The following is a 12,443-nucleotide window of genomic DNA, read 5'->3' as shown; positions in this document are numbered from 1 at the left end:
GATGGACTTCAGATTTTTTGGGAATGGCCTTATGGCCCTTTTCAGATTGATGGGCACCAACAATTGAAGCTGGTTTCATGTGTCTATCATTCCCTTACTGGCCAGCAAAGCATAGAATTTACTATGCCCTGCAATGAGATGCTGTTACTGGTGACAACTTACCTATGACAGTTTTTGCTATTGTAACATGGCCATAGTGTTCAAACAGCCACTTGTAGTTCCAATTGGATCCTTTGTCAGGATGACAACACAGGAACATGTTTGGGAGACCAGGACAAAGCACTGACATTTTTCTAACAGGAAATGTCTGACATAGGGACCCTCATGGCAGAATCACAATCTATTATTTTATTGAAAGTTGCAGATTTAAAAGAATTTTTAAAAATGGGTGAATATGTTAAAGCCTTTTTGTGATTGGGTTACCATGCTTTAAGCAGGAAGCATTGTGTCTGCTATTGTAGCTGTAAAGTAAGAAAGTTTCCTGACACAAATCTCAATTCTTTTTTTTTTTTTAATGTGTCTTTTGACATGATCATAAATGACAAAAATAACCAATAGTGCAGTCTGTCACTAGCAAACCGGAGTTGTCATCCACTATTTTGTTTTTTTGCCATAGAGTGCTAACTACTTATGTATATAGATACATGCACCACTGACCTGGCCCTGTTCTGGATAAGGAGCGTCGAAGCAACCATTTTTACAATGTCACTATATATCCCATAAAAGTCATAACATATTCCTGGTCAGAAAACCAAGCCTTTTGCTGAAAATCTGGAAATGCTATTTAACCGCACTTACAGTGTACTGTATATATTTACCTATACTAATGGTAATTATTCTCTGTGTGCTTTGGCTCTTGTGAAATTTTCATTTTAGGGGTAGTTGTTTTTTTTCAGGTGTGCAGTTGCCAGCTAACACGTAATAGCTGGGTGGTTTTTAATAGGAAATCCAGCACCCATGATTTATGGGCTTGTGCATAGCCATCCCCAAATCCGTGATGGTAACAAACAGCAATATCCTATTTACTTGCATTTTTTGGCTTCATGGACACAGGAAGCAGGCCAATGGGCTATCAGAGAAGCAGGCCAATGGGCTATCAGAAAGTTTAGGTCTATTCCCTCTTCTTTTACCAGGTATGCTGACAGACCTACATTTTAGGCCTCCGGGAATTTAAACTGACTGAAAGGTAGTAATCACAATCTCTACATGAGCCTGCTGTCAAACTTCCCAAAAGTAAAGGGTATTTATTGAGACACATGACAATCATTTACCAGCGCATGTGTAGTAATACTATGTACAGGTTGTTTAACCAGCAAAAACCCATAAAACAGAAGATAATACATATATATTAAAATATTTGTTTGGAAACATTTTAATATTCAGTTTAACCTTTTCACTTTGTGTCCTAGCCTGGAGTTGTCATTTCCAATGTAACAGTATAGTTACACAAAGAGATTTAAAATTCTGTTTCTTTTATAACTAATCAAATACCTATTAAAATTGTCATCTTAGCCGTGCAGGGTGAAATTATAGTAAAAGAACCCCCATGACCCTACCCAGCCAGTGCTCCACTGCTGCAACATATCTGGCGTGTTTGGGTATGTAGGAACATGTGACCTTCTCTTATGTGGCAGCCCTAACCAATTGTTAGACCCAAGCAGTCAGATCAAGTCATCATCCTCTAGCATCTAATACCAGCCAAACCAGGGATTTTTGTTTTGGTTGTGACAGGTGAAATGGCAAGGGAGATCTGGCAAGGTGAGCCAATGTATGCCATTCTGTCAATGGGCAAAGTGGCAGTGTCTCTTTAAATCATAGGTGAGTTCACAGCTAAACTGAATCCAATAGGCCTGGATATTCAAAGTCCGAGAACCCCAGAACTGAGATAAATATGTGAAATGCCAATCTCAGACGAAACTTGCTGACTTCTTGCTAAAAATGCTAATCTAGATATCTATTTTTATTACTTACTGATGCATTGACCTGGAATAAGTTAGCAGCAAGTGAAGTCAGACCTCCTATACCAGAGGTCTCCAACCCCAGGTCTCCCTTCAGGAGAAGGGCCCCGCTCTGTATCTCGGAGCACAACCCGGCTACTCTCCCATTACAGGCTCAGACCTGCGATAGAAGGGTGGGCGAGTTCTGGGATCATGACATCACTCTGGCGGGAAGTTTCTTTCCCTTTGAGTGACACATGGCTCCTTGCGCATGTGCAGTCTGGAGTCAGTGCATTTAGTGGTCCGTGACCTGCAAAAGGTTGGGGACCACTGTCCTATAAGACATATGTGTTTTAGGTAAAATACTTAGGATGCATGGAAAGTATAGGATCAAAATAACAAACAGGCAACATACATTTACAAGACAGCAGGTTAGCTTCCATGCTTTCTTCAAGGTAATGAGAGGTCATAAAAAATACTGCAAGGGTAAAGGTTAAGCCTAACTCCAGTCAAAAAATATACATAAAAAACTTTTTGTACAGCAGTGTTAAGATAACAAAATCACATTCATTTATTAGGGTGGGGAACAATTAGAACCCACTGCCAGGTTTTCATACCTTTTGTGTATTTTTGTCCTAGTAACATCTTCCACAGGTGAGGGGAAATCCCCCCCAAAAAAGAAAAACAAATTGAACCCTGACTTTGTACATTTGGCTTTCTAGATCACAAGGGGGTGGGGAGTAGTAGCAACTGGGGTACAAACTCCTTCACAGCATTAAAACCCCAAGCCTCATTACTTGGTAATCATTTGATAGAAGGAAAATACTTGTGTGGTACTTTGAAGCGACCCTTTAATTTTTTTAAAGCTTTTTTTCCTGTAAAAGGCGGCAGTAAATACTCACTTTTTTCATGGTCCAAACCATTTAATAGTCCTGTTCCCTTCTTGAGAGCAAAACCAACACCTCCAGATGTGTCAATCCCCATGGCCCCCTGCACCTTTCACTGGTTCATCCCTTTGTCCTCAGGTCGCCCCTCCTTCTTGAAGTGACATAAGGAACCAGTGATAGATGTGGGAACCCACGGAGACTGATGATTCCAGAAGTGCTGGGGGATCATGGCAAAGTTTGCCAGTGTGAGTAAAGGTAAAATGGCTTTAAGGATGATAATAATATTAAAATGACCAAACGAGGTCTGCTTTAACACAACCATATCAATACACACACCACTGAAATATTTGAGATTCTGTTGTACAGGAGATACAGGTGACTACAGAAGCTGCAGTTACATGAAGTGACGCTTCAACAAAGGCAACCACCAAGAGAACCGTGTCAGCTGTCAGTCCAGGGTTTTAATTGCTTTTAAAAGGTGCAGTTCCACTAGGATGGAGAACAGACAAACAGGTCAAATCACACCAAGGGTAACTGAATTTCATACATTGCTGTACCATTTTCCCCGCATACAGGATTACAGAAATGGGAGGGGCGGAGTTAAAACATTTCCACTGTTTTGTTGTTAAAAGTTCATTAAAATTTACAGAGGCATTATCTGTTGTATTCTTTGACATTCATCATTGTGCAATCTAAGGCCTTAAAAGTGACATTTCTGAAAACAAAAAACGATAAGGCAAGTTAGTGAAATCATCAGTGTTATAATACCTTGCCTCTTGCTCAGAAAACCTGCAAAAACCAAGTATCCATCACGTCCGAATGAAATGTTCAAGATTTAAAAAATTGCCATGAACGGTGAGAATTGTCTGGCTGTTTATTAAATGGTGTAGACAGATACCACGTGTAAAGAAGGCATTCATTTTAATTAAGTGCAGCATTATTCACACAACAAGCCACTGTGAAACAAGCTTGATGTATATTGGTATATGAACATACAATCGCTCTAGGAGCAATTGCTCCCCATGGGGTAAAACCAGCAAGCTTTGGGTGCCACGAAACAAATGTCTTTGGTAAACAAACACAAAGACTGCACCTCCACTATTTCCCTATAAAACCTTATTGATAAGTCATAGTACCAAAAATGATAATGTTACCTCACCAGCCACATGTCCCTGCCCCTCTGATGCATACCCCCGAATAAACTTCATTGTGAAAAGAAAAGTAGAGCCTATTTTACCTTTCTAACTTCAGATAAATGAAAGTCCTAGAAAATACCAGGTACAAACAACAGCCGTATCACCATGACTGCTTCCATACTAACATACCTCTCACCATGGGGGACATTAATTAACAGAATACAGATGAACAATAATTATATTTATATTTCTAATATCAATTAAATCCTGGTGGTCCTACCAGTGAGGTATATCAATTTTCTTTCCTAGGGTGATAACCATAGGAACTGCATACAGAGTCTACAGAATGTGCACAGTACAGGATCAAAAAAGTGGGACAAGGATAAAACTAAATAAAAAATAATGAAATCTTATCGATTTACAGTGCACTACAAAATAAATTATTCTTTTTTAAGAGTTAGTTTGTACTTTCCATAAGCAGGAAATCATCTAAGGCCTGTAAATTCATTGCCTTGTCTGACCACTAGAGGGATGACAAAGCTGCAAACAAGCAGTCAATGGGATCCCAAATTTAAAGACACACCACAGCTGCTTCGTACTTCCCAATTGTCTGTCCATATATTATAAAGAGTTTCTAACATGACAGAAACATCTGAACATTTCCTACTAGGCATAATGGATACTCTGAGGACATAAAAAGGCAAAAATTGAACAAAATATGAAATGGTTGTGGTTAGGTTAACATAGGTTACATTAACAGTTTTCTTACACAGTACATACAGCAACATGGGACTGCACCTTTAAAACATTAGCACGTCTTGTTAGTGTTTGGTTGGTTAAAGAACGGCATATGTACAGAAAAGCCAATAATACTGGGGTTCACAGGACTCTCACAGGCGATACTGTACAGCAGGACTAGGCAAATGTGATCTCTAGCTAGATCGGCACAGCAGAACATGCTGGGAATGGTAACACCACAGCTAGCGTCACATCATCACCTTTCCTGTCTTAGCGGTTTGAAAACTCCAATGTAAAGTAACATTTCATCCAAAAATCCCTGAATGTTTATTGCTACAACATACTCTTAGTCAGAATCCCATAAAGGCAAAGTCACATCATTGATCTCCTGGCTCTTGTGCCCTCCAAAAGTAGAGATGAATGGGCAAATACTTCCAGATACTCCGTTTCGAACCTGGAAAGACCCCAAAAGCTTCTCTTTTTTTTTTTGTTTGTAAAAAGAAAAGCTTTCGTACCTGCATCAATAACAGTGCCACAGAAGGCAATTTAATTAGTAAATAATTCAGTACACTGCTAGCACCAAACTGTACACTAAATACACAGATTCTGAGGTTTCCCCACTCCCCCCGGACCAATCAAATGTGTTCTTTTTAATCCCCAGATTTCAAGACACAACACTTTGAACCATTATGGAAACTTCTGCAGTCTCTTCTTGGGAAGACCAGGAATTATTTGTGAAATACATGGTATTTCTTAGCTTTGTGGCACTTCCGTCTATGGATGGACAGGTTTGGAGATCTATTAGCAGTCCACAGTGTCAGAGTTTGTTTTGTTCATTGTTGTTGTTGTTGTGGACTTTCCTTCACACCTATCCAAGATTCACATGTAGCCCACATTTTCCAATCACTGGAGCTTATTACATAATAAGAAGTGGTTGAGTCCATGTAAAACAGTCAAAAGTGGAACCCCTACAAGCAGGGATCCTACACAGAATAAACAAAGCCTCTAAAACAGGCCTTGCAGAATGAGAATCAGTGGCTGTGCAGTGCCCTCAGGAAGTGAGGGGTCTTAGATGTTCATCTCAACAGGAGTCTTTCCATTTACAATGACCGAACGTCATCCGCCAAGGGGACAGGCTTTAGATCTTGATCGATGTTTGAGCTTGGCCATCCCTGGAGAATTTCTAAGACCATACCTTCGTCCCAAAAGCAGCAGCCAACAGCTACCTCGTGTTCTGCAGCTCCTCCCGTAGCCAGGTAGGCAGAGTCTGGCCCATTTTGTAGAGAAGCTTGGACAGCTCGACGTTGTGGTCCCTATAATAGTCTGTTAGGAAAGCTAGAGACTGCAAATAATAATAAAAAAAAGGCTATTAGCTGCTACTATAAAAAGTACGTGTGCACAGAACTTTCTAATTTTTAAATTAACATAAATTAGTCAAAGCAGTGATTCCATTTCTTTATTGTGCCTGAAAACATCACAGTATCCTGCACCAGTATTTCCTCAAAGGCTCTCGTTTAAGCAATGGGCTGAGTCTTGGGAGAAATTCTTCAACTATCACAATGCTGGAATGGGTGGAGAATTGGACATTATGAGGTACTTATACCAGACTTGTAATGTAAGACCTATATGTTAATGCTAAGCCTTCGTGAATGAAAGAACTTAAACCAAATAAGTGAAAGGAGCAGGCTAGGGACAGTCATGTTGGAAAAAGAAATGCCTGGGTGATCCTGGATGTCCTCAATGAGGGAGGCTCTAACCGACACCATGAGGCTTCTAATGCACACTGTGAAAAGCTGACCATATGGAATGAAATCAGAGTAAGCAGCTTCAGTACAGGAGAGGAGCAAATATAACTAGAATGAAAGGTAAGGTTGTAAAATAGTTTTTTTACACATAATAAAAAATATATCACACACTCACTCTCCACATTTTTCCAATGGACAGTGAAGCAGCTTATCATAAGGATGGGCCAAATAGAATTTCAATTGGGGGAGTAGGCAGATTATGGATTGTATATGCCCAGACTAGATAGTATCAAACTTTTTCCTGATCAGACCAATCTGGTATTCTTGTAATGGGGACATTAAAAGCAACTGTATGTATTGGCACTCAGCAGCTTTGTTTCTTTAACCTATTATCATCAAATACACCTTGCAAAGTTGCAGTGGAAACTAAACAATGAATCAGATGCTGAGATTTTAGTGATTGACACGTACCTTGTGTCTGATTTTAACAATGAGAATCTAATGCAAATAGATTGTAACATTAAAGAACTAGTACAGTTTTATAGTGTCAGTTTGCACTTGTGGGTTTGCCAGTTGCAGCCATCTGCAGAGATTGAGTTCTATACCACATAATATGTTAGTGCTTTAAAAAAAAAAAAAAAAAAAAGGTAATATTAATATTAATAGGAAACTTACATCAGAGTCCATATCTGGGTATTTCCTTCCCTTGCTCTTCCCCAGGCATTTGGTTTTCCCACCATCCAGAAGTTGGCACCAAAATCCTTTCTTGGAATCAAACCTGGAAAAAAAACACCAATGCCGATATTATGGACTTGATATAGTCCTTTTTAATGATAGGCTTGTACTGCCAAGCGAAAAGCATGAAGAATGGAAAAAAAAGTGTGCTGCTCCTTAACATATATGTAAAATCAATTTTAGATTTTATATGAGCAATAAAATATAGTATTTGTTTTACAAGTGGGAACTTGCAATTACAGCTAGGTACACATCATTGCTTGGATTAAATGAATGTTCGTTATAGTGTTTTTCAACCTTTTTTTGAGCCACGGCACATTTTTTTCATTGAAAAAATTCCGGGGCACACCACAAACTAAAACTCTTGCAAAATGATACTCTATAGCCTAATACAGTATATAAAATGATAAAATAGTTTCTCAATTTATTTATACTCACTCGAAACCTGGGCCAGTTTAGAAGACTTGGATCAGGATTGCCTACACTTTTTTGGCTTGCGAGCTACTTTTAAAATGACTAAGTCAAAATGATCTACCAACAATAAAGATGCTAAACATATATTTATTTTTTTATATACCGAGTATACTTTATATTTAAAATATATATTGTTTACCTTGCATACCAACATGAACATGTATGGCACAATACAATTATTATTTTTTGAACATGTGCAAACTTCTGGCTCAAATAGTGACATATATAACTATGTTGCCGAGTAACTAACAGTTGCAAAATTTCAACAATACGGGTTACATTAAAAATTCTTTAATATAAAAATTAAAAACAAACAATAACACAGCAAAACATGCAAACCACATATGCATTAATTATCCTCATGAATTATATGGCAGATAATTCATGCATATGTGGTTTGTTGTGTTATATATATACATATACATACTGCTTTTAAAGTCTCTCACCTTTTTTTCCCTATTATTTGTAACACAGGCTGAAAAGGTGCTAAGCTTTAAAATAATAGAATGCAAACATTTTGTGCAAATTGTGTCATATTTTAGTAGGTATATTTTTGTACTCTTCATTCATGTCTGTTAGTTATATTCTGGAATGGTGCATGGTTTCTTCAGTACCCAGTACATGGTATACCCAAATATTCAAATGCTAAAAAAAATTAGGCAGCTTTAAAGCTTGACAAAAATATTTGTCAAGTGACATGTAGCAGCCACTCTATAAAAAAATGAATGTATATTTAGATCCCCTGAAAGTTAGAATTTTAAGAACCACTAAAAATCAAGATACTGGATACAGGGAAAGAAACAAGTATATGCCTTAAATTTATAAGAATATACATAAAAGAAGTTCTAGCTAAGGTGCAATATGACTCACCCAATGGGAGAGCAACCCTTGCTGACATGAGTGGGCGGAGACAGAACTGAGCCAGGGCTCCGCGATCAATTCACGTAGCCATGACGATACACTCCCGACTTGGATAATCTCCCACGGCACACCTGAAGATCTCACACGGCACACTAGTGTGCCGCAGAACAGTGGTTGAAAATCACTGCATATAGGGTTTAGGGAAGTACTGTCTGCTTCATATACAGTTTACACTGTACTGTGCAGTAAAGAGAGGGCAACATAATAAATGTAATGTATCAGAGCTGCAGAATGACTGGAGCTTCTTCATAGCAGCCCGATAGCAATCAATGATACTCACGCCAGTGTTTTGTGATAGTCCATGACATTAGCAACTCCTAAAAATTTCTGTACAGATTCCATTACACTGGCAGGCTCAGTACGCAGCAACTTGCCATCTAAAACCAATATCTGGAAGATAAAACACAGTCAGGATTGAGGTCTTACAATCACCTTTAAGAAAACATATATAAAAGTTTAGATAATTTGGAAGGATTGTCATCATTTGTATATTGCCTTATATTGAAAACTGATTATAGCGGCTGCCACTGTTGTGTTTAATTAAAAAGCACTAGAAAAAGCTTTTGCGTGGTTGTGCAGCTGTCTGACCTCACCTGCCTTTAAGCTTCCTGTTAACAGATTGTGGTCAGGTAATTGTTTACCACCTACCTACTGAATTGCATCTACTACTAAGTTCTGCTTCCTCATTTAGACACATGGTTTCTACCGTAATGCAGGGATAAAAAACTAGTATTTTTCTTTGAGTGCCACAAAATTTGGAATGTGGCAGGTCCTTATTGGGAACAGGGACAGGCTATATCCCTTCTGCAATAAGTAATCTTACCTGCCTGATCGCTGCCCATCAACGAACATGTTCGTTTCAATGAACATGTGCAGCTGGTTGTCAGGCATGCCTGGCAAACCTGGCTTCCAAAGATCAGAATGCAGAAGAAAAGAAAGAACGGGGACAGGTGAATATCTCAGGGTTTAGTTCACACTTTAAATTCCTATTAGATAGTAATATATGAACGGAGAATCTGCCCTTTTACACATTACAAAATCGGGGATCGTTGATATAATTATTAAACAATTTTAGTGAAACTGTCTAGGCTTTCTCCATATTATTTTATTGAAAATGAAATTTTTAAAATATACATGTACTGTTTTGTATACAATAATGTACAATTTAACTTTCTGAGACTGATTAACTGACTTTAAGATTAAAAAAATAAAATCAAACATTGAAATGCATTCAGAGGCATGAAAAAATGTTCATGCAAATATAGCTATAACCCACCAGGCGATTCCTCATAATATAATCTGATTGTTATAAGTTTGAGCAGTATGAGCAACGTTAGATATATTTTGAGTCCTTTCAATTCATTGTTTGTGTGTTCTAAACCCCAGCCATTGTAGTTTAAATTTTAGAGGTTTTACAGATTTGAATTGTTCTCATAACAGCAGGGAAACTTTGTAGTTTGCTAAAAATGGTTGCATATCCATTATATACTTTAAATGGGGCGACATTTAGTTTGTTAAAACACTCTGTAGCATAAACACTATGGTATGGGATTCCTAAGTGAAATTTTTGTGATTAGAATGACATATTTTATCATGAGGTCTACTATATGGGGGTTTTAGACAAAAAAAAGCACTTGTACTTTAGTAGTAGCACACCAACAACCCTAAATTAGAATGTAACCCCCTGGCAGGTTTCATGCCTGCATCTATTTCAAGGATTTTTGGCTGGGATGTACCTTTAATGTTCCCAACAGAGAACAGTATGGCTTAGTTTGTGATGCACATAGATTATGAAAAAGGATAAATTAACAGTAATGGAATCAGTCACCTGGTTAGCGTGAAAGTGGTTTAGCCAGCGTTCAATATGAGTGGAGTACCAACCCGGGACAAGGCACCTGTTCTGTAGGGCTCTTAATTTTGGAGGAGTGTCAGGCCCAGCAGTAATGACTTCTTGGAAGGTGTATTTCAGGGCCACAGGGTCATCATGGGCTCTCTGATGCTAAAAAGAAAATACAACCTTAATATTAGTTTTCTGATCTCTAAATATTCATACAATTACTTTAGAGGCAAAGGGGGCCACACAGGCCAGAGCCAAGGACCACGTCCCCCGTATGGATCACAGGCTCAGGGAAGTGGGCGGGTTGTCTCTGGACACAACCCGCCCACTCACCCATCGCAGGCTCAGACCTGCGACGGGAGAGTTGGTGGGTTCTGGCATCATGACGTCATTAAAGGGGAAGTCTCCTCCCCTTTGAGCCACACCCAGCTCCCCGGGCATGCGTGGTCCAGAGCCGGTGAATTTAGTGGTCCGCCAGCCCGAAAAGGTTGGTGACCAATGACTTAAACATAGGTTAGGAAAAAACACTTGGAAAGGCTTGTCAATGCACCCCATGACTTTGTAACAAAAATCCCTTCATCTTACACCAACACCCTCTGAAGCTCTGTACACATCCCATTGGGAAGCAGATAATATGCTACTTACAGCGAATTGGTAGGTCCCAGCATATACACCAGGCATGGCGAATGTGCTATTTATTGTTCATTTGGTGACAGTACTAGAGTATACATTGTTCTCATAAGTCACTAATTTTTTTTTTTAACATTACAGGACAAAAATATGGAGGTGGTCACTGCATATACCCTATTCTAAAAATACGGTATTGGTTTTTTTTTGCCATCATGCTGATTTATTGGAAATTATTTTTTTTTCTCTTTTTTTATCATCTGTTTACTGTTCATCTTACACCATACAAGTCATGATGTGTATATTACAATAATGACTCTTGAAAAGTTTAAACTCTTTTGGTATATAAAACATTAAACATTTATGCTTTTCAGCAAAATACTTAGCTTTTTGCCTAAAGTACAATTTTAAATTCCAAAAATTGTTTCTGTTCAAGTGATTATATGTATATAATGTATGTAAAAAAAATAGGAAGAAATAACATAGTCTATACTTTTGTGCTAGGAAAGCTGAAAATTGAAAGATGTATTTGTGATCTAACAAATTACCTGATACCAGGAGTAAGCGCGGTCCGCAGGATTAATGAGGATGGTGATGAGTTTGGCTTTGGGAAGCAGTGCAGCCACACGCCTAGGAACTACATCTGAATCAAAGTAGTTGGCGCTTTTCTCAAAGTACAAGTCTGAAGTGGTGTTGGAAGGAATGGGAAAAAACTCCATATACCTGGAAAAATTTAAACAGTTTCATTTAGTATGACTGTTTTCACATGATTCACGGTGTACTTTGGCATGCTTTGGTATTTGCTTTTCTACATTTTAACCCCCTAAGAGTTGACTAAAATGAATTGAAAGGGTTGTGATCAAACATGTTCCTAGAAAGTGAAAAAAAAGTTGCTAACATAACAAAAGAACCAACATACCAGTCAATCCCCTTGTGGTAATTCTGCCCATTGAAGAATTGGATCTCCTCAAAAGTCTCAGAACTAGGGTAGTTACTGCTCAGGTCTGGGTGCATTCCTAGGAAGAGGTACAATGCAGTGGTTCCTGGGGAAGTAAATGGTGACAAAATGATTTAATATTGTAATCTCTGTCAGCAAACATTACCAGAATGACAAACACAAATATATTAGCATACAAAAGGTTAATGATACATTCTGAAGACGGGACCATAGACTTCAGAGGGAAGACTTATGAAGAAGTATGATGTTATTAATCTTAGATACCTGTAGTGCAGTGCCATGAAGAATATTTGATGACAAGTTTATTCCTATGCAATAAAGAGTGGCATGCAAATTCCAGTGTGGTTTTAAGAAAACAACAGTGCCCAGGTAAGGCTTTCTAAAGCTAAGTATACACATGATTGATTCTCGTCAGAGTATCGCTTCAGGTCTAGTATCAGACAAGAAT

At 38.3% G+C, this 12,443-nt stretch overlaps 1 protein-coding gene across 2 annotated transcripts in view; it reads right to left on the bottom strand.

Annotated features, from left to right (window-relative positions):
* Positions 1-3,265: 3,265 nt before the first annotated feature.
* NDST1 (N-deacetylase and N-sulfotransferase 1) overlaps positions 3,266-12,443 on the bottom strand; it is a 59,880-nt gene continuing 50,702 nt past the window's right edge. For both annotated transcript variants that reach the window (XM_072400529.1, XM_072400530.1), the window contains exons 10-15: positions 11,957-12,080; positions 11,586-11,760; positions 10,402-10,572; positions 8,854-8,963; positions 7,119-7,221; positions 3,266-6,040 (exon numbers count right to left, since the gene is read on the bottom strand). In XM_072400529.1, the coding sequence (XP_072256630.1) occupies positions 5,921-6,040; positions 7,119-7,221; positions 8,854-8,963; positions 10,402-10,572; positions 11,586-11,760; positions 11,957-12,080 (803 nt within the window). In that variant the 3' untranslated portion in view covers positions 3,266-5,920. The remainder of the gene's footprint in view (positions 6,041-7,118; positions 7,222-8,853; positions 8,964-10,401; positions 10,573-11,585; positions 11,761-11,956; positions 12,081-12,443) is intronic.

This window comes from Pyxicephalus adspersus, chromosome 2 (genome assembly GCF_032062135.1).
Source record: "Pyxicephalus adspersus chromosome 2, UCB_Pads_2.0, whole genome shotgun sequence".
NCBI lineage: Eukaryota > Metazoa > Chordata > Amphibia > Anura > Pyxicephalidae > Pyxicephalus > Pyxicephalus adspersus.
Note: the sequence above shows the minus strand (reverse complement) of the source record. Positions and strands in the feature narration are given on the sequence as shown.